This window comes from Hippopotamus amphibius, chromosome 7 (assembly GCF_030028045.1).
Source record: "Hippopotamus amphibius kiboko isolate mHipAmp2 chromosome 7, mHipAmp2.hap2, whole genome shotgun sequence".
Classification (NCBI taxonomy): Eukaryota; Metazoa; Chordata; class Mammalia; order Artiodactyla; family Hippopotamidae; genus Hippopotamus; species Hippopotamus amphibius.
Window position 1 is genome coordinate 126,080,629 of NC_080192.1, and position 23,760 is coordinate 126,104,388.

Sequence of the window (23,760 nt, forward strand, 5' to 3'; positions counted from 1 at the left end):
TCTCCCCCTTCAAAATCCTTTATATCCTGCTTGTCTCTTCTTAGTAATTTCTTCCATTCTTAGTAGTTTCTTCCACCTAAGAACTCTTAATTATCTTCAATAAACTGGAGCATGAAGTTATTGCCCTTAAACTCTTTCAGCTACTCAAGTGAGGAGACCAATTTTAAAATCTCAGAATTGGTAGAGGTTTGGAGGAAGGGGAAGAAACAAAACAAAACCCAGCCAAATCTGCGAAATAGTACCTAACGGTGCCTCAGGACCCATCAGGGTTCTCAAGTGAAATCTCAGATCTTTGCGAGGCCTCCCAATAACTTCATGCCAGATTATTATATAAACTACTTGTCTGTTGCTCACGTGATCGTCAAGTTCTAGTACATGGGCTGTAATCCCTAGTGGCTCCTAGGGCCCCACAACTAACTAACTATACTTCCCCACTCAGTAAGACGTTTTGGCCCCCCCTCCCCACCCCCACCCCGGGCATTGTTCACAAATTGGAAGGATTTAAAATTTAAAAAGAGAGAGAGAGCGAGAACTCCTTAACCTAACCAGTCTAGAAGAACCTCATATTCCTCAAAAAGTAAAAAAAGTTTCTAGAAGTCTCAGAAAACTATTAGGGGGAGTAAACTGGGTCTGGGGAAACTAAAAATCAATATAAATGAAAAAGAGAAAAGGAGATTCACTCTACAAAGAAACAACGACAACAATGAAAAAGCCTTTTGAGTAGCATGTTCTAAAAGAGGAAGTGGGAGTATTTTTTAAAATAATATTAAGGCCTGACATTTCTTTTATGGACTGCCCAAAATACTAAATCAATTCTCAGACTAATTACGTAAATTGAGTTTAAAATCAATCCACCCAAAAAAATAATAGTAATAAAATAAAATAAAATAAAATCAATCCACCCTATTCAATGAGAACACAAAATGTAAATTCCTCCAACTTTTATTAACAGCACTAAACCTCTTTGAAAATATATTCAGTATACTACTTTTAGTCACTGGTGACATTTTTAATTGAGCTTGCAAAGGAGGGAGGAAGAACTCTTCTCACTGATACACTCATCACACCTTTTCTCCTAAGTGTTAAAATTCTACCGTGCAATGTAAAAGATATAAAATCCCACTTTTCTTTCTTCACAGAATCCTATCATATTCATTGTGAAAGGTGTTTTTCTAAATCTTCTTAATACTCACTTGGCAAAAGCATTTCTTCTGTTAATCTCTTTTTGGGAAGAAGCAGAAGTTGTACTGAAACTTCTCCTAAAACCTAAATATGAAAGTTAAGGTCAGAATAGGAAAAATAAATCACAAATTCACAGTTCTTGCTAAAAGTTATCTTTTATCATTTCTTCTACAGACATTCTATTTTATCAAGTGTTTCTCTGGAAACAGAAAGTAAAGAAAATAAGTGCACACAGAATGTAACAGGAGTTCAGATTTCTTGACAATTGTTATCTTACCCTTCTCACCAAACTATGCACTACATGATTAAGTTAAGATCATGATATTACTTTTGGAAGTTTTTATTGCAAACTTTCCTGAAAACCAAACAAAATCAAACTATACATTGATAAAGCTGTCTTTTTACTCTCAAACATTATAATCTTGATAAATCATATGAAAAAGAAAAGGATAAAAATGGTTTAAAAAACACTATCACTAAATATATCCTGTTTATAAAATACTGAACAATACATTTCAGAGTTTATGGTTGTCGGCATCCCCAAATGACAGTTATTTAAAAAAAAAAAAAAAAAAGACTTCACAAAAGGTAAATTTTTAAAAAGATGTTTTTAAAAAAGAATGGGATTTCCAGTTCTGGCAGTCACAGCACACCAGATGTGCTGAATGAATCTCCTGAATGAAGCAAGTATAATTTAAAAAAACTGTAATTAAAAAAAAAAAAAATACTGTTGAGCTCATACAAGTGGCACAATTCCAAAGAGGCCAAAAACCAAAAAGAGAAACCATGAGAGGTTTCCCCCAGAGCAATCTACCACCTTGTGTCCCAGGACTACACTGCCCTCCAGAGAACCTGGGGCCTGCTAAGATGGGGGTTCTATCAAAAGTGAGGGTCCCAAGCAGCTCACCCTCAGCGTAAAATTAAATGAGAAACAAAATGAAGCACCACTCAGATGAAAACAAAGGAAAGCAGCTTATGTCAGCCCTACTGTGCAGAAGGCAAAAATTTCTCCCCTCAAAATTTGTGATCATAAGCCAAATTCATTTTGTCTGTGTGATACAAAGACAGCAACAACAACAACATCGCAGAGAATGTACGCTAAAGTTGGCAGTGCCTCTAGGCAACTGGCAGAAGGAAACACAGGCACACCTCAGAGACACTGCAGGGTCGGCTCCAGACCACCACAATAAAACAAACATCTCAACAAAGCGAGTCACAAATTTTTTGGTTTCCCAGTGCATGTAGAAGTTTACATTATACTGTAGTCTATTAAGTGTGCAAACTATTCTGTAGTCTATTAAGTGTGTAATAGCACTATGTCTAAAAAAAAAAACAATGCACGTACCTTAATTTAAAAATACCTTATTGCTAAAAAATGCTATCCATCATCTGAGCCTTCAGTGAGGCACAATCTTTTTGCTGGTGGAGGGTCCTGCCTTGATGTTGATGGCTGCTGACTCATCAATGTAGTGGTTGCCAAAAACTGGGGTGGCTGTGGCAATTTCTCAAAATAATACAACAGTGAAGTTTGCCACATCAATTGACTCTTCCTTTCACAAATGATTTCTCTGTGTAGCATGCAATGCCATTTGATAGCATTTTACACTGGAGTTAATCCACTCAAACCCTGCTGCTGCTGTATCAACTAAGTTTATGTAATATTCTAAATCCTTTATCATCATTTCAACGATCTCCACAGCATCTTCACCAGAAGTAGATTCCGTCTCAAGAAACCACTTTCTTTGTTCATCCATAAGAAGCAATACCTCATCTGTTCAAGTTTTATTATGAGATTGCAGCAATTCAGTCACATCTTCAGGCTCCCTTTCTAGTTCTCTTGCTATTTCTACCACATCTGCAGTTACTTCCGCCACTGAAGGTGTGAACCCCTCAAAGTCATCCATGAGGTTTGCAATTGATGTCTTCCGAACTCCCATTAATGTTGATATTTTGACCTTTTCCCATGAATTATGAATATTCTTAATGGTACCTAGAATGGTGAATCCCTTCCAGAAGGTTTTTAATGAACTTTGCCCAGATCCATCAGAAGAATCACTATCTATGGCAGCCATAGCCTGATGAAAAGTATTTCTTAAATGCTAAGAGTTGGAAGTCTCACAATTACTCCTTGACCCATAGGCTGCAGCATGGATGCTGTGTTAGCAGGCACAAAACAACATTAATCTTATTGTACATCTCCATCAGACATCTTGGATGACCAGGTGCATTGTCAATGAGCAGTAATATTTTGAAAGGAATCCTTTCTCTGAGTAGTAGGTCTCAACAGTGAGCTTAAAATATTCAGTAAGCCATTTACAGAGCACAGGCAGAATAGATGTAACATAATTCTTAAGGGCCCTAGGATTTTCAGAATGGTAAATGAGCACTGGCTTCACCTTAATGTCACCAGCTGCATTAGCCACTAACAAGAAAGTCAGCCTCTCCTTTGAAGCTTCACATTGACTTCTCCTCGCTAGCAATGAGAGTCCTAGAACGCATCTTCCAATAGAAAGCAGTACCATCTACATTGAAAACCCACTGTTTAGTGGAGCCACCTGCATTAACGAGCTTAGCTAGATCTTCTGGATAACTTGCTGCAGCTTCTACAACAGCACTTGCACTTCACCTTGTACTTTGATATTATGGAGAAAGCGTCTTTCCTTATACCTCATAAACAAAGCTCTGCTGGCTTCAAACCTTTTCTTCTGCAGCTTCCTCACCTCTCTCAGCCTTCACAGAATTGAAGAGAGTTAGGGCCTTGCTCCGGATTAGGCTTTGGCATCAGGGAATGTTGTGGCTGGTTTGATCTTCTGTCTAGACCGTTAAAACTTTCTCTATATCAGCAATAAGGTTGTTTCTTACCATTTGTGCTTTTATCAGAGTAGCACTTTTAATTTCCTTCAAGAACTTTTCCTTTGCATTCACAACGTGGCTAACTGCTTGGTATAACAGGCCAGCTTTTGACCTGTCTCTGCTTTTGACATGGCTTCCTCACTAAGCTTAATCATTTCTAGCTTTTGATTTAAAGTGAGAGCCATGCAACTTCTTTTTTTTTATCTTCAAAAAGCTTTACTGTTTTTCTTTTTTTCTTTTTTTTAAGAACTTTTATTGAGATACAGTTAACAGACAATAAATTGCATATATTTAGAGTGTACTATTTGATATCCCAATCTCCCAATTCATTCCACCCCCAACCCTCCCCGCTTTCCCTACTTGGTGTCCATATGTTTGTTCTCTACATCTGTGTCTCTGTTTCTGCCTTGCAAACCGGTTGATCTGTACCATTTTTCTATGTTCCACATATATGTGTTAATAAACGATATTTGTTTTTCTCTTTCTGACTCACTTCACTCTGTATGACAGTCTCTAGGTCCATCCATGTCTCTACAAATGTCCCAGTTTCATTGCTTTTTACAGCTGAGTAATATTCCATTGTGTATATGTACCACATCTTTTTTATCCATTCCTCTGCTGATGGACATTTAGGTTGCTTCCATGTCCTGGCTATTGTAAATAGTGCTGCAATGAACACTGGAGCGCATGTGTCTTTTTGAATGATGGTGTTCTCTGGGTATATGCCCAGCAGTGGGATTGCTGGGTCATATGGTAACTCTATTTTTAGTTTTGCAAAGAACCTCCATACTGTTCTCCATAGTGGCTGTATCAATTTATATTCCCACCAACAGTGCAAGAGCGTTCCCTTTTCTCCACACCCTCTGCAGCATTTACTGTTTGTAGATTTTCTGATGATGCCCATTCTAGCCGGTGTGAGGTGATACCTCATTGTAGTTGATTTGCATTTCTCTAATAATTAGCGATGTTGAGCAGCTTTTCATGTGCCTCTTCGCCATCCATATCTCTTCTTTGGAGAAATGCCTATTTAGGTCTTCTGCCCATTTTTTGATTGGGTTGTTTGTTTTTTTGATATTGAGCTGCATGAACTGTTTATATATTTTGGAGATTAATCCTTGAGACATGCAACTTTTCCTTTCACTTTAAGACTCAGAGGCCATTGTAGGGTTATTAATTGGCCCACTTTTAATATTGTTGTGTTTCAGGGAATAGGGAGGCCCAAGGAGGGGGAAGAGATGGGGTAATAAGCCAGTTGGTGGAACAGTCAGAACATACACGTTTGTTGATTAAGTTTGCCATTTTATATGGACGTGGTTCACAGCGCCCTAAAACAATTACAATACTAACGTCAAAGACTACTGATCATAGATATACCATAACAAATACAAAAATAATGGAAAAGTTTGAAATATTGTGAAAATTGCCAAATTGTGACACAGAGACATAAAGTGAGCAAATGCTGTTGGACAAATGGCTCCAACAGACCTGCTCAATGCAGTGTTGCCACAAACCTTCAATTTGTAAAAAAAAACATAATATCTGAGAAGCAAAAAAAAAGCAAAGGACGATAAAACAAGATATGCCTATATAATCTTCTGGAGAGGCATCAACCCAGGCTTAAAAGAATTTCCATACATTAAATTCTAAGTAAAATAAGCATTTCACAACAATAAATTACAGAACTCACAAAGAAAGAAGGTGCCACAAGTTAGGCTCAACAGAAACAGAGGGCAGAATCAGACTCACAGAGACTTCAGATGTTGAACATAAAAGGTAACAATATTTAAAATGTTTAATAACATAAAAGAAAAAGTTGAAAATGTGGGGAAATAATAAGTGACAATAAGTAACAACCAAACAAACTTGCAAAAAGAAAAAAGAAAAAATTTATAATTAAAAAACTTGCAGCTGAATTAGGCAGTAGAATAAACACAGCAGAGGAAAGAATCACGTAACAGAAAGATAACTCTGAAGATATTCAGAATGCAGTCCAGAGAGACAAGGTTGTGAAAAATATGAACGAGGCATGGGAAAGTGAAAAAGTGGACTATCTGCATCAGAGTTCAGAGGGAGATAGTAAGGAGCACGAGGGAAGAAATATTTTCAATATATGGACAAGAATTTTAGAGAATGAATCAAAGATACTAATTCAGGAAGACCCAAAGTGCCAAACAGAATAAACAAAGGGAAATCTCCACCTAGACACAATCTAGTAAAACTGTACAATACAAAGGAAAGCAGTCAAAAAGCAAAGATAAACCATCTACAATGGTATGGATTAGACAGACTGATAGATGACTTCTCAAAAAACTGACAGAAGACAGAAAACAGAAGAATTATATTGTCTACATGCAGGAAGAAAACAGCTTTCAAACTACAAATTTCACCAATTTTTACTTTTCCCCAGTAAAACTATCATTAGAAAAGACAGACAAAAACTGAGAGAGTCTGCTACCAATAGACCTTGTCTAAAAAAATATTTAAGAATATAGATGAGGTAGAAACAAAATGATTTCAAATGGAAGTTCTGAGAATTAGTGACTAAAGATATTGGTAAATATTGATATGTATGAGCAAATTAAATAAATAACAATTATATAAAAACTATTATAATAATGTGAAATTTGTGAGGGAAATAAAATAGGAACAGTTTCTAAGGATTTTCTATTATTTGGGAATGAGTAAACATAATGATTAACTTTAGGCTTTGCTAAGTATGTATGTCAAGTACCTAGAGTAATTACTTAGAAGCATATTCATAGAGTGTAACTTATATAAGTACAAAATGAAACGGAAAAAAGAGGGGTGAGGAATAAAACCAGAAAGAAGTCAAGAAAGAAAAACATTTAAGTACAATAAAGTTGAAAACGTAGAAAACAAATAAATCCAAATATATTAGTAATTACAATGAATGCAAATAGGTGAAACTCAGATTAAAAGACAAAGATTGTCTTTTAAAACAAAAAAGTAAAATCCAGTTATATTCTATTTAGAAGATATTCCAAAAACATGAGAACACAGAAAGATTAAGGCAATGCCTAGAAAAAGATTTTTTAGACAAATATTTAACCACAAGAAGGCTGATACAAGGTAAAAAGAATTACTATAAAGCAATACCACTTACAATAACACCAAAATAAAGTAGGTATAAGTCTAATAAAACAGGTATAAAAATCTGTATTAGGAAAATTATAAATCTCTGATGAAAGAAATCAAAGATTTAAATAAATGGACAAGTATTCCATGTTCATGGATAGGAAAATTCAATATTGTTAAGACATCAGTTCTTCCCAATTTCATCTATACATTCAAAGCAATCCTAATCAAAGTACCAGCAAATTATTTTGTAGACATTAATAAACCAGTTGTAAAGTTTATATAAAAAGGCAAAAAGCCCAGAATAACCAGCACCATATTGAGAGACAAGATCAAAGTCCACTACTAAACTTAAAGAATTTCTATAAAGCTACAGTAATCAAGACACTGTGGTATTAGCAAAAGAAAAAGACAAATAGATCAATAGAATAGAGAACCCAGAAATGGACCCACACAAACACAATCAAGTGATCTTTGACAAAAGAGCAAAGAGAATTCAATGGAGAAAGGATAGTCTTTTCAACAAGTATGCTGGAACAACTAAAAATTCACATGGAAAAAAAAAAAGTGAATCTTGGCATAGACTTACACCTTTCACAAAAATTAGCTCAATGAATCACAGATATAAATGTAAAACACAAAACTATAAAACTTCTAGAAGATAACATAGGGGAAAATCAGGGTAACCTTGGATTTGGTGATGACATTTTCGATACAACACCAAAAGCAAAAGTTGTGAAAGAAAAAATTGATAATCTGGACTTCATTAAAATTAAAAACGTCTGCTCTGTGATAGACACTGTTAAGACAATGAAAAGAGAAGTCACAAAACATGCAAAAACATAATGGTTTGCTATTCTGACTACTTAAAAATTAAAAACTTCTGCTCATCTAAAGATACCAAAAAAGGGAGGGGAGGCGGGCAAAAGACAAGTCAAAAACTGGGAAAAATATTTGCAACAAACAAAACTGACAAAATATTAGTCTCTGAAATATATAAAGAAACCTACAAATTCATAAGATTAAAAAAAAAAAAAGCCAACCAAAAGAAAAATGGGCAGCAGACTTGACTAGGCATGTCATAAAAGAGGAAACGTATGTGGTCCGTAAACATGGCCTGTCAACATGCAATCTGAAAAATGCAGATTAAAACCACAAGGAGATGCCATTTACATCCATCAGATGGGCAAAGACTTCTAAATCAGACAAGGCTACTGTTGGTGAGGTGAGGAGTAACAGAGACTCTCAGCCACTGCCCATGTGGACACCTTGGCATACCCAGGAAGGTTAAAGGTATGGATATCCCATGCCTGGCAATCCTAGAGAAACTTCTGCAGATGTGTACAATGGCATAGTTTCTAATAGTTAAAAACAGGATGTAACCCAAATATCCATCAAACACAGAAAGAGTAATGTATTTTAATGGAACACTAAACAGCACAGCAAACAACAATCAAAACCAAACATATATTATTTATTGACATATCTATACATGGGGGACAGACATAAAGAAAATCAAGGGAATAATTTACATAAAATTCAAGATGCATAACCCGAAGACAGGGTATACGAAAAGGGAGGCAGATGAGACTGGGGGGGATACTCAGGGGTTTCTATAGGACATACAGCTAATCATCTTCTTTGGCTACAGGGTGGATAACAGATGTTGCTTTATGATTACATGAACTATACAAATATATTTCATATGCTGTTTTGTATACACACGTACAATAAAAAAATTTTCAATGAATAAAAGCAAAGAAATAATTATTAGGAAGATAAAACTGTGTAATCTTACCAGGATAAGAATGATTCTGTTTATTTGAAGAAATTTCTGAAAGAGTATCCAGGGAATCTGTTACTCTGTGAATAAAACAAGTAATGCAAACCTCATTAGAAGTAGTTGGTCTGCAGATTTAAGACTGGCGCTTAACTGAGGGTTTCACGCCAATGGTTATTTCTTATTTCCCATGTTCAATAAGCATTTACTGGGCATCTATTATGAGCCAGGAATGAACTTCAATCTAGCACCAGAGACAGGCAATAATCAGACAGAAGAGGTCCTTGTTTCATAAGGACAGTAAGTACTGAGAAAGTCAACTTCAAGTAAATTCATTTCAAATAGGAGTCTGACTTTGTTTGTTTGGAGATTTTCAAAGATAAAACTAAAAAAGGTGAAAATTTTATATTAAATTTAACAAATGTTAGGTTATAACTGTAAAAACATCACACTTTTATATTGAAAAAAGATAGCTGAGTGTGTATATGTGTGATTTTTCTGATAAAACTGTTTGGCTAACACAAGTCAACATCTATTTTATACTTGACTCTTGGCACAATCATAAAGGCCATGTTCCCAATAGGTCTTTTTTTTTTAATATTCAAATCTCTCTATTTTTAAAAAGCCAATCCTATAACAGTCTCATTTTCTTTCAAATGTTTGCTGACCTTCATCTGCAGTGTGTTCATTCTATCAATCACTTGCTCCAGCACATTTTGTTACCATCAATAAATCCTGCAACTCCAATATCTGCAATTTCATCCTGCAATTCACATGCATCATTTTTACATGATACATAACATACAGCAATCAGTGAGAGACTAATGAACACAAGGACTATGACTTGATGAAGAGGACAGATACTTAAATTAAGCTGTGATGGAGAGTTGAGAAGACCTTAATTCTGAAAGTGATCAGCTCATTAGTAGTAAGTATCTAATGGTATGAATCAGAAATGATAAGAATAAGCATATAAACACTATGCTAATAAAAACACTTGAGCAAAAAACAGAGAGATAGATAGACAGACAGACAAAGATTAGATCTAGTCAGTGAGTCTTAGAATTTCTCTAAAGAAATATTGGTTGATATATAAGTTCGTAGAAGAAACGGTATTAACTAAATGATAATTGGGTGGTAGTAGAAAGCCATCCAAGCAGAGGAAATAACATGTGCAAAGATTCTGGGACAGCAGGCACACTTTTTTAATGAATACGTTAAAAAAAAAAAAAAAAAAAAAGGCCAGGTACAATCTGGGGAGGAATGCAATGCAAGGTGAGGTTGTGACTGGTCACTTATATGACTGACTGCTCTCTCAGGAGTCCTAGTTTAAAATTCTTCCTTCTTGAAGATCAGTGTTATCTTTAAAGAGCTCCAAAGCTGGTTTAAATTAGAAACTCCTCAAAATCAGGCACCACGTCTGTTTTATTTGCTTATAGAATGCCTAGCACAGCACAAAGTGCTAAAAGACACTTAATAGTATTTGATGATGATGAATGAGACAATCAGAAGATGACAGGAAGACAGCTGGATGGAGACAGCAGTTCATTTAGAGAGAGCCCTGCTTCTTCTAAGACGAGGGGGGCTGCTTTTAAATGAATCACCTTAAAGAAGACCAAATAGATGGCAAAAAGAAAAAAAAAAGTTAAAAATGTGTGTTCCATAAACAAAGCAAGAAAAAGAAGATAAAACCAGGAGAGAGAAAGTGGCTTCACAATGTCACAGAGAAGAAAGCTCTTACAGCATAAAAGACACTGAATGAAATCTGATCAATATTTACTGTGCGTACAACATGCCAAACTGTGTTCCTTGGATAATCAAACATGAAACAGAGAGCCCCGGTCCTCATGACTAGGAGACAAATAAAACTTATGAGAGACTGCAGCAATGTGCTGATGAAGATTTGTTCAAAGTAATATGAGAATCCAGAAAGACTGACTGGTGACTTAGTATGGACTTTATTCCCAAATCAATCATTTATAAGATAAAGGTCCTGAAGAAAGTCCCTGAGCCTCTTTTAACTATTACAGGGTAATGGTTAAGAGCACACATTCTGATAGTAGACCACCTGGGCTCAAATCTCCACTTGGGAGCTGTGCACAATTGCACAACTCAACCTCTCTGTGCCTTACTTTCCTCACCTGTGAAACAGGGATAACTACAGGGTTAGCTGCAGAGGACTAAACAAAACATACAGAGCACTTAAAACAGTGCCAGCACACATAAATGCCACTAGCTACTACCTCTTTTTCTTTATTTATGACTATCAAAAAAAATCTAGCAAAATGTCTAAAAGCAAGAGCTTAGGAAAAAAACAACAGCAAGATAACAAACCTGGGCTGCCTCTAGCTCCACCATTAACTAGTGTGGGAGAGGGATCAAAATACCCCACCCAGAACATGCTGCTCTGGCACAAGGATTATTTTGAGCTGAAGACATTTGAGAATCAACAAATGCAGGAAGAGGCTTTCTCTGAACTCCCCTTATCTGCCTAAAACAGACCTTCCCAAAAAAGAACTCAATTGTCATAAATTCCCTCCCCGGGAGTTTCATCAAGCAGGGAAGACTGACTCTCATCACAGGAGAGGAGACGAGGAATGAACATCACACCCAGACAGACACTGCCACAGACCATCATCTCCCCAATCCATTTTCCTAAGGGCCCACTGATCTCTCCCAGCATCATCTGCTCTCCCACAAGTGGCCATTCTCCCCCTCCAATCTCACCACTCCTTCGGGCATTCACTGCTTTCTGTGATGTCCCCGTGCATGTAAAATCAATATTTAATAAATGTGTGATTTTTCTCCTATTCATCTATCTGTTATCAGTTTAATTCACAGACCACGTCCCAGCTAGTGAATGTAAGATGGTACAGGACAAGTTTTTCATTCCCTACAGTAGCTATACAACTTTAGCAAAGTTACTGTACCTCTCGAAACTTTTCTTCACCTGCAAAATAGGAATAATCACATTAATTTATACCTCACCAGGTTTGGGGGAGATTAATGAAGTATGTGGTACAGAGCCCACCACTTATTAAACGCTCAATAAATGCTTGTACAGATCCTCCTCAACTTACAATGGGGCTACGGCCCGATAAATTCATCTTAAGTGCTCATCTTAAGTTGAAAATGCACTCGATACACCTAATCTACTGAACATCATCGCTTAGCCTCACCTACCTTAAATGTGCTCAGAACACTTTCATGAGTCTACAGTTGGGCAAAGTCATCTCACACAGACCCTATTTTATAATAAAGTGTTGAATGTCTCATGTAATTTATTGAATGCTGCACTTAAAGTGAAAAACAGATTGACTGTGTGGATACAGAAGGGTCACACGTGTATCGGTGGTTCACCCTCGTGACCACGTGGCTGACCGGGAGCTGCTGCTGCCCTGCCCGGCATCACAAAAGAGTATCGTTCTGCGTATCGCTAGCCTGGGGAAAGACCAAACTTCAAAATTTGAAATACAGTTTCTACTGAACTCTTATCACTTTTGCACTATCATAAAGTCAAAAAATCATAAGCTGAACCATTGTAAGTCAGGGGCCATCTGTAATTATTCTTTTTCAGTTCACCTGACCAAATACTCACTAGGATCAAATGAAACAACACTTAATTAAGGTACTATATAAACGTCAAAGCATTATATGTTAAATGCTATAAAGTCACAAACAATAAGAAAAGAATTATATTAAGTACATCATAGAAAAAGAATACAAAAATGACATGTAATTATTCAATAAGAAAAACAAACAGAAAGAAAATGGATATAAAAACTGTTAAATTTGCCAGGAGGTAGTCATCACAGTCCAGTTGGAAGGGAACGAGATGGGTCTCCCAGGTTGAGATCGTAGATCTATTCTCATGAATACGACTATACTATACATGTTATTTCCTGTTTAAAGATCAGTATCCCACTTCCCATCCACTGAAAAGCATACCAAGCCAACTTCTTTCAGCACATTAAGTCATTTCACACCATGATACCTGGAATTTCATGAGGACTCATTTCTGCTCAACTTATTTTTTAAAAACCAGAATGAGCTGGTACAAAAAATGAACTATCTTAAGAAGAAACACCGAGGAGGTATGTTATATATAAATCCTTGAAGCTTCACTTCCCCCAAAGATCTACTGCCTATCCATTTTTGAAAACTAAAGAAATCAGAGGGAAAAGCCATTTGGGTTCCATTAGGTTTGTAGGAGAATGAATGGGGTGCCTGCTGGCAGGAAATTTAATGTAGTTAGGATGTGACTGAAGCAATCAGGGAGCATTTTTACTTTTGTTTGCATGACAGATTAAGCTTGCTGCTCTCACTGTTCTGAGCAGCAAACGCCACTCCTCATAGCCTACACATACTCACAGGGTTTGCAAATGAGGAATAAAGGAGGTTTTTAAAATTGCAAATCCTCAGCAAAGCAAATTTAGCTTTCCATGAGCCTTCCCTCTGAAGAAGGTGGTTGGTTAACCCCTTGAAAGACATGGGCTATAGTCAGCACATGTCTTTAATATGAAATGAGGCACTCTAACTATAGCCCACTGCGCATTACAAAAAGTTCTTGTGAATAATGTAAAATCCATTTTTTCTCACCTTTGCACCCTGGATGGGGGAGCAAATATTCCGTATCTTGGGGAACAACTAAAATACTGCACACCTCCAACTGAACCATCATTCTTGCCATGGGGTTTATCAAGCTCTATCCCGTACCAATAACCTAAAACAAGAAAAGTGGATTTTAAAAGCATCTGCACTCTATCCAAAATTGGTATGCTATTATACAGACCCAAAGTCTAGATGGTTTAACATTTTCACAAGTGGCCAAAAGGATGGAAGATCATCATGACTGTTAAGCTTTCAAATGATAAAATTATAAGACAAAATTTGAAAATTTGAAAAATGAACCAGAAAAACATTTTACAAGCATAATTGCAGAGCTGTAAATTAAGGGAGAAAGATAAAACACACAAACACAAATTTGGCAAGGATTCGCTATTATACAAGTAATGTATGACCAAAATATATCTAAAAACTATAAGAAACTGTCCCTAACACGGTAATACAGCCTTAGTTGAGAGCAGTGTAGCATGATATTGAGAAGTATAAATTATAAAATGAATATCCAATCTTCTCATTTTAATCTCCCAATATTAGAATACTACAAACAGTTCTTAAATAATTAAAGAGGGGACAAAGGTAATACGGAAAATATGATTAGACTTCACGGTGACTCTTCTTCTTTCATTTTTTTTCCTACCTAGGAGGAAGAAAATCATTTCTAACCTAAACGAGAAGACTTAGGTCAGCTAATAGGAAGACTTTTCTAAAAGGCTTTTAGGTATTTAAAAGGGCCCACTCTGAGGAGAGTAATAGGATTTCCTTTTCTAGAGAGCATAAAATTAAAATAGTGGGGTTGCTTTTAGTGCGGCAAATAGTAGAATCAATGGACATACACTCCTAGAGTAATGGCTCTGGATGAGGGTACCTCCAGATCAGTTAACAGTACCCGACAGTCCATTTATTTTTTCTTTAAAAGGAGAATACAACAGCAATTGTATTTGATCCCTTAGAATCAGTATCAAATAAAAAATAAGGATATAGATGTTGAGAAACTTATTACAAATGACAAAATACAAAAATATTGTTTCCTTCAGATTAATAGTTCAAAGAGTCAATTATATAACCTCTAAAATGACAATCTAGAAGTTCTTAGTACTTTTCCTCTTTTGTTCAAAAAGATAACACTTGAGTCCATACCCGATATTGGAGTCTGAGTTGAAAAGACTACGGTAATGTGTGTGACTGTCTTTCATACCTAAGCAGCCCTACTGTGCACAGGCACAGAGTAAGGTCTACAAACCTACTGCTTGGCCACACTAATGCTCGGTCACTGCATTTCTGAATGTCATTAACCAGGTTACTCTGGTTGCCACTGTTATTTCTGAGGGCCACAGTTACAATTTTCCAAGTTTTACTTCCTTCTGCTTTTGATGCTTTCCTATATAATTTTTGCATTTTCCCATTTTAAGACACCATATCACTGCTACATGTTTACCATATAACCCTTGAAAGGCATTATTGCAAGCATGACCAACAGTGACTACACACTGCCTGGCAGTGGCGAGGGATGGACATCTACCCATGTAAATGGCAACTTTCTTCCAGAGGTGGCACTGGTAAACTTGCTGAAGGGGATAAACATGCCCTTTGTCTAGATCTTAGAATCTATAAAAAGCCTAGATATTACCACTGTTCTACAGAACCAATTGATCTAAATTTTGATGCCACAAGAAATATATGCTACTGCTTTCTGAAAGGGCAGAAGGACTTTAACAAAAAATTTCCAACTTTTATATTCGCTTATTACTTTTCAAATTTCTCAATGCTCTACACTAGGAGTTTACACATTAAAAGTCAACCTAAAACAACTGTATCCAAACAAATCAAACCATTCAAGCCTTGTTTAATAAAACCAGAGAAAGGAAACTCAGAAGACATGGTAATTGTGGAAAAATAACCTACTTTGGGGATTCCTGGTTTTTATTTGAGAACCATATTAAGAACATTCTTATTAATCTCAGTTACTACGTGGTGCCCTAAGAAAGACATGAACTATAAAACATACAGCCCATCTCCAATCAGTTAGTAGTTGGACTGCGATTATAAACGGTACTAATGAAACAAGAACGTGCTGGGAGACAATTCTCCATGTTTCTGCATGTCTTCTGGACAGAGGCACTGACTTGTCTTTTCATGGATGTTTGCAGAGAAGACAGCCTTGGGGGATGGAGACAGTCTCCCCCGCCACAAAAGACAGGCACGCTTATTGTTTAGTATTAAAGGTTCGGATGCCTTAAGCTCGGGCCTCCTCTCCAGTAGCATAAACCACTGGGTGTGCAGGTGTCACCTGGCCCTCCCTATCTCACCCTCTGGGAACTGGGGCTCATGAAACAAACAGAAGAAAATGCTGCCACTTTGACTACTGCTATTGCTGAGAGCACTAAGGTCCTCCGCCTCTGACCCAGGAGCCTACCATCTACTGCCAGCGTCTATGAAACCTTGGCAATCCATCTTGCTAGTCTGCAAACAGGGTAAAATCTCAGATCCTTCAGAGTTCTTGACAGAAGGCTACAAACTTTTTAAATAATCAATGGCCTGGGTGACCTTTTTCTAAAATGCTGCAATGCCACCATGTGTCAAAACAGCATATTGCTATTTAAAAATACAAACATGGTTTTATTCAGCTGGCTTCTATTCGAAATTATAATCGCTGAAAATGCAATAGAAAGATAATCTTTACTTTTGGAAACACAATATTAAGTCTGGATTGGAATGAATATATAAATACACAAATCTGCATTTTCACGGTCCCAGGGTACGCAAAACCTTTTTCATTTCCCTTTGAACCCCTTTGTTTGCTTTTTCTCTCCAAGCCATTCCGTTAAAAGCTGTGTGCGGTAAACTCATTATCTACTCATTTTAAAGATTATGCTTAGCATAAATCTAATTCTAAAATGTTTTCTCTGTTATTTAGCACACTTGGCAATCAGTGAGAGTAAAACTGCAGAGTAACAACTAATTCTGACTTTTGACAATTTAAAACACAACTGGCAAGAAAAATTCATAAGTAACAATCAACCTGAGTAAAAACAGTCTGCATCTGAATCAATGTTTTGCATTTTCTGTGCCACAGCTACCATCCACGAGAACTATTAATCAAGAATTCTCTGTAAGTTTTATTTACATGTAAAATTTTAAACCCTTTGTTATCTAAAGAACTCAAGTTGAGCAAAGACTATACAGATGAGTTACCTGGAGCAAAGTTTGTTGTCCCAAAGAACTTAATGGTACCAATTCTCTGGCCTACCACCAACACCCTATCCCCAAGGCGGAGTTCTCCTTCACAGCCTGCATTATTTGCTACAGATGTTGCTGAGGAATTCAAACCTGTTTGGGGGTTGGTTGGGGAAGGGATGGGGCAGGAAAAGACAAAAAAAAAAAAGAGAAACTCAAAAAAGCACATTAGCCAAAAAATTACTACATATTTTAACCAGTATAGTTAGTTGGAGATTTCAATATATGCTGCCTTTCTTTACATACAGAACCTACAGTTGTGTTTCTCACATGTGAAGTAAAGCTGCTGGAAGAGATTTGAAGGGTTTCCTGAGACAACCATTGCCATGGGAACTAACACATGATTCCTAGTGAAGTATCAACTTTGGAGGCACTCTCTCCTAGAACAGAGGTCAGCACACCTTTTCTGTAAAGGGCTACACAGTAAATATTTTAGGCTTTGCAAGCCATACCACTCTGTCACAACTACTCAACTCTGCTATTGTAGCACAAAAGCAGACACAGACAAAATGGGCACAACAAGTTTCAATAAAACTTTATTTACAAAAATAGGTAGTAGCTTGGATTTGGCCCATGGGCTGCAGTCCACAATCCCTGTTACAGTAAAATGGAAGAATCATAGTAGTTCAGTGGGACTCAGTGTAAATAATACATACATAAATGTAATTTAAAAGTGTTATTGCTATAAGATTCCAATTACCCCAAATTGATTTCCTCATTAGAAACAAAAGCACTCCCCCTGGATCTTAATTCAAACCTAAATCCTGAAACACCCACTACTGAACACCAGAAGCCCTAGAGAAACACTGTCTAGAAAGCTGTTCAGTTATAACAGAGAAGAGGTGGGTGCCTGAGGCTTCTCCCATCAGCCCATGAGCAGATCTGAGTGGCTGTCACCTGAGGAGCCCTAGGGAACCCTGTGTGAGGGTGTGGGATGGAGGGTAAGTAGGACTGTTAACAGGGAGAAACTAAAGGCATGGCAACAAATGAGGATCACAAACTCAGGCAGAAGGAAGGTCTGGATCAAGCGTATACTAAAAAGCCCTAGGCCCTCAAAATAACTAACATTTCCCAAGCACTTCACAGTCTACAAAGTGCTTTTCATGAGAATTATAATCATAGATAAGATACAGACTCGGGAATTAACACAGACATGGTATTCACAGGGAGTAGGTGGCACACCTGACTTAAAACCCAGACTCTGTGACCAGAAACCCTCAGGTCTGTCCCCACGCTGCCTGCAGACAATGGAGCAAGGACAGTGAGTCCAACGTGGGATACAGTGGGGCTGAGCTCGCAGACTTCCTCCCTGACCTCTCCCATCCCCCAATCCCTTCTTTCTGCTCCTCTTTCTCCTGAATTTTTTTGTCCTTATCTTCCCAATAATGTCCACCCTCTGTGGTCCACATCTCCCCCAAATGCAAATCTACAGAGAAAGTGGAATATCTACTCCCTCTAGAAGAAATTTCTTAAGGAAACATTTCTGGGTTCGGAACATGGAGTTTCCCTCACATATCACCCATTCTCGCTCCCCTTTTAAAAGGACCTCTTTCTCACTCTAATTGATAACTCTCTTCATCTCCACTATTACTTAAGTCCATAAAACCCTCAAATTCATAAAAAGAAAAAAAAGGTTAAATATGTAGGCACACTAGAACTATCTTACATAAAAGGTAAAAAAGTTAATTCCATACCCACACATAAATTTTAAAATCAAGTCAACGTCAAAAGCCAAAATTCCAAATGAAGAGGGCCTTAAAATGTAATTAAAATGAGGACAAACAGGACTGCTACATCACTGCATCTATTCACCTCTATTTCTCAGAGTGTTAAAGAGAAACTGGTTTCAGGGGAAGGGGAATCTATTCAGAAAATAAATTTTCAAGCAAAATTTCCAGGTTCTCCACTTTTAGAATCTCAGTTTTTAAGTTTATTACATTAATGTTACTATTGAGGGTTTGTTTGTGGTTTTTCTCCCCATACAGTAAGGAAACTTAAAGAGAAAAAAAATCCTGACACGAACACTTCCTACAATAAAATATTGGTTCAGTATAAGTATTAAAAGTATTAGAAAAAGAATCTAGTAATTACTATGAGGCTCATTAAAAATAAGTTATGCCAAAGTGGCTTCATTTTCTTTCTATGTAGGTAAATAAGTGAACTGCAATAAATTCAATATATATGTTGATTTCAACAAGAAAAGGTGCCTTATATATCCTCACACATAATTGAGGAAACGCAGACCGAATGGGATCAAGCAGGCAACTTAAAAAGGTTATCACCGTCAACCTCTCCTACACAGTGTTAAACAATGACTTGGCTAAAAACAGAGAAAGCATACTTTTTAAATAAGAAGATAACACAAAAGTGTGTGAAAAAGCAATACAAAAGCTATACACAAGATAAAAAACAAAATTCATAGGGATAAAAATCCTAACATTAAATTAAATGAAAATAAATGTAAAGTCCTATGTCAAGCCACAAAATGAAGAGACTTAGCATAAGGCTCTGTTTGAGCCAATGGTACAGTGTGGTCACCAAAACTACATGAGCAGGCTTAGAATGGACTTGTACTGAGAGAGAGCGATTCAGCTCTTTATCAGCTGGCCCAGAGGGGTCTGGAGACCCCACAGCATGAGGAAGAGCTGAAGGTACTTGAGACAGAGGCCAGCTATGGTAGCAGAGAAGCATCAGACAGACCTGCGGGTGAAGCCCAGGTGTGCACTTAGAAACTGCCATCACGCACCAATGCCTAACCTCCCTGAGCCGCGGTTTCCTCATTCATAAATTGAAGATGGTCATAATAGTACCTACCCCATAGGTTTATTTTGAGAATTAAATGAAATAAGGTATGTAAAATGCCTTTGATAGTACCTGAAATAGTAAATAACATGTACTGGCACATTAGTTATTATTAGGTTTAGATGAGAAAAGAGATAAGAGAGAGAACAGACCGTACAGTTTCCAAGCATCAGAAGATCTAGCATAAACTTCTAATAGGAACTTTAAAGGGGCTGGAGTCCTTAGATACATGAGGAAGAGAAGATGTCAATCCAGACAAGGAAACACGGCGGGAGCACGTGGAGAAAGGCAGAGAGATCCAGGGTACACTGACGAAGGGGCGGGAGGCAGGGGGTTGGGGGAGACAGGGAAGGGGCAAGGAGTTCAATCTGACTGAAGCAGAGGGTTCCTTCTACACATTTAAAAACAGCAAATCTACTTACAAACAAACCAAGATAAAAAACACCAAGAAAGCCTGGTTGAAAAAGCCATAGATACCAGCACTGGCTCTCGATGAGACAGAAGGGCTTTTGCTCACTGTCTTCTTGTTATTGCCACGTGCACTCAGCTTCTTGGAGTGGCTCTGCCTGTGCTCCAAAGAAGATATAGAGGAGGAGCTGCTGACGGATCCAAGCAGGGTAACTAAAACGGGGATGGGAAGGTGATACGTCAAAGGGTGGAAAATAAGAAATGAACCAATGAGATGTTTTCCAGACAAATCCTTTTGAAACTCTCCATTTAGCTTCCTCAATTGTGGATTATCTTGTGTTGCATTTAATGCCTGATTTCATCAAAATATATTGTATTTCATACACACAAGATTTCGTAGCCCAAGCAATTTTAAGGATCCAATGGATCCACAACGCAGGATGACAACCTCATATAGGAGACCAACTACCTGTTCCAGCCACCACTGTCTCTCACCCCTCGCCTGCGATGAGTTAGTATCAACAGAATCACATTTTATTTACATAAAAAACACCACTAATGTGTTTTAAGGTAACAAAAGCTTAATATTAAAATGTTCCTAGTTAATCTAAAGGCAAGCAGGAATACTTTTGAATTTTCTATTCATGCTTTATTCACCCAATGATTTGACAGCTAAAGGCAACTTACTTTTATCAAACCAACTACAATATGAATTTTCTTTTATTCTCTTAATCTAGCACAGTAATTCTCTAATTTAAGTGTACATAAGAATCACAACACATGATTTTATACAAAAAATATATATATATTACATATATAATAGATATATATATTCACATACACACACACTTTATTATGAGCTGCTTAGGGGATTTTCAAGGATAAATTTTTACTGCAATGATTCTTTCTATACAAACTTTAAAATTTAGCCTCATATAAGCTATATCACTATATTATTTTAAAGTTCCATCAATAAATTAAAATTTGAGAATAGGAGCTATAAATTATATTACCATCTTTCTCTGCTCCAGTTTTCAATTCTTCACCAGGAGGCAATGAAAGTGTTGATTCTGAAGCACTATCTTTTTTTGATGTCATTAATCCTAGAACACAGAAACAAAACACTTTCAGCAAGAAAGAATTCTGTTTAATATTCAACATAAAAATGTATTCACTTTTTAAAGTACAGACATCCTGGGGCTTCCCTGGTGGTGCAGTGGTTAAGAATCCATCTGGGAGGGAAGAATCAAGATGGCGGAGTAGGAAGACGTGCGCTCACTCCCTCTTGCAAGAGCACTGGGATTACAACTAACTGCTGAATAATCAACGACAGAAAGACACTGGAACTCACCAAAAAAAACATCCCACATCCAGAGACAAAGGAGAAGCCGCAATGAGACCGTAGGAGGGGCGCAATCGCATTAAAATCAAATCCCATAAATGCTGGGTGCGTGACTCACAAGCTGGAGAACAGTTATACTGCGGAAGCCCTGAGGGTTCTGAGCCCCACGTCAGGCTTCCTAACCTGGGGATTCAGCAACAGGAGGAGGAATCCCCAGAGAATCAGACTTTGAAAGCCAGCGGGATTTGATTGCAGGACCTCCACAGGACTGGGGGAAATGGAGACTCCACTCTTAGAGGGCACACAAAAAAGTGTGCTCACCAGGACCCAGGGGGAAGGAGCAGTGACCCCATAAGAGACTGAACCAGACCTACTTGCTGGTGTTGGGAGGTTGCCTGCAGAGGTGGGGGGCAGCTGTGGCTCACCAAGGAGACAGGGGCACTGGTGGCAGGGGTTCTGAGAAGTGCTCATTGGCGTGAGCCCTTCCAGAGTCCACCATTAGCTCCACCAAAGAGCCTGTAAGCTCCACTGCTGGGTCGCCTCAGGCCAAATGACCACCAGGGTGGGAACACAGCCCCACCCATTGGCAGACAAGCAGATTAAAGTGTCACTGAGCTCCACCCACCAAATCAGATTAAAGTTTTACTGAGCTCTGCCCACGCAGCCCAACCCACCATCAGTCCCTCCCATCAGGAAGCACTCATGAGCCTCCTAGACAGCTTCCTCCACAAGAGGGCAGACAGCAGAATCAAGCAGTATCAGCAGTATTTTCATTTTGTGGAACTGAAAATCACAGCCACAAGACTTTGTATCAGATGAAGGGACAAGACAAAACACCAGAAAAACAACTAAATGAAGAGGAGATAGGCGTTCTTCCGGAAAAAGAATTCAGAATAATGATGGTGAAGATGATCCAGGACTTTGAAAAACGATTGGATGCAAAGATTGAAAAGTTGCAAGAAAAGTTTACCAAAGACCTAGAAGAATTAAAGAGCAAACAAACAGAGATATGCAACACAATAACTGAAATGAAAAATACACTAGAAGGAACCAATAGCAGATTGACTGAGGCAGAAGGGCGAATAAGTGAGCTGGAAGATAGAATGGTGATAATCACTGATGCAGAAAAGAATAAAGAAAAAAGAATGAAAAGAACTGAAGACAGCCTAAGAGACCTCTGGGACAATGTTAAACACACCAACATTCGCATTATAGGGGTCCCAGAAGGAGAAGAGAGAGAGAAAGAACCTGAGCAAATACTGGAAGAGATTATAGTTGAAAACTTCCCTCACATGGGAAAGGAAATAGCTACCCAAGTCCAGGAAGCACAGAGAGTCCCAGGCAGGATAAACCCAAGGAGAAACATGCCAAGACATACAGTAGTCAAACTGAGAAAAGTTAAAGACAGAGAAAAGTTATTGAAAGCAACAAGGGAAAAACGACAAATAACATACAAGGGAACTCCCATAAGGGTAACAGCTGATTTCTGAGCAGAAACTCTGCAATCCAGAAGGGAGTGGCACGATATTTTTAAAGTGATGAAAGGGAAGAACCTACAACCAAGAATACTCTACCCAGCAATGATCTCATTCAGATTCGATGGAGAAATCAAAAGCTTTACAGACAAGCAACAGCTAAGAGAATTCAGCACCACCAAACCAGCCCTACAACAAATGCTAAAGGAACTTCTCTAAGTAGGAAACATAAGAGAAGAAAAGGACCTACAGAAACAAACAAAAAACACAATTAAGAAAATGGTCATAGGAACATACATATTGATAATTACCTTGAATGTAAATGGACTAAATGCACCAACCAAAAGACACAGACTGGCTGAATGGATACAAAAACAAGACCCATATACATGCTGTCTCCAAGAGACCCACTTCAGACCTAGGGACACATACAGACTGAAAGTGAGGGGATGGAAAAAGATATTCCATGCAAATGGAAATCAAAAGACAGCTGGAGTAGCAATACTCATATCAGATAAAATAGACTTTAAAATAAAAAATGTTACAAGAGACAAGAAAGGACACTACATAAAGATCTAGGGATCAATCCAAGAAGAAGAGATAACAATTATAAAGATATATGAACCCAATATAGGAGCACCTCAATACAGAAGGGAAATGCTAACAACTATGAAAGAGGAAATCGACAGTAACGCAGTCATAGTGGGGGATTTTAACACCCCACTTACACCAATGGACAGATCATCCACACAGAAAATTAATAAGGAAACAAGCTTTAAATGACACAATAAATCAGCTTGATTTAATAGATATCTATAGGACATTATATCCAAAATCAGCAGATTACATGTTCTTCTCAAGTGCACATGGGACATTCTCCAGGATAGATCACATTTTGGGTCATAAATCAAGCCTTGGTAAATTCAAGAAAATTGAAATCATATCAAGCATCTTTTCTGACC

The 23,760-nt window shown here is 37.6% G+C and overlaps 1 protein-coding gene across 8 annotated transcripts in view; it reads right to left on the reverse strand.

Annotated features, from left to right (window-relative positions):
• CLIP4 (CAP-Gly domain containing linker protein family member 4) overlaps nt 1-23,760 on the reverse strand; it is a 123,505-nt gene that overhangs the window by 6,421 nt on the left and 93,324 nt on the right. For 6 of the 8 annotated variants that reach the window (XM_057742306.1, XM_057742300.1, XM_057742303.1 and 3 more), the window contains exons 10-15: nt 20,995-21,084; nt 20,051-20,194; nt 16,730-16,864; nt 13,511-13,634; nt 8,930-8,994; nt 1,194-1,266 (exon numbers count right to left, since the gene is read on the reverse strand). In XM_057742306.1, coding sequence (XP_057598289.1) covers nt 1,194-1,266; nt 8,930-8,994; nt 13,511-13,634; nt 16,730-16,864; nt 20,051-20,194; nt 20,995-21,084 — 631 coding nt within the window. The remainder of the gene's footprint in view (nt 1-1,193; nt 1,267-8,929; nt 8,995-13,510; nt 13,635-16,729; nt 16,865-20,050; nt 20,195-20,994; nt 21,085-23,760) is intronic. The other 2 variants (XM_057742308.1, XM_057742307.1) reach the window with 2 other exon arrangements.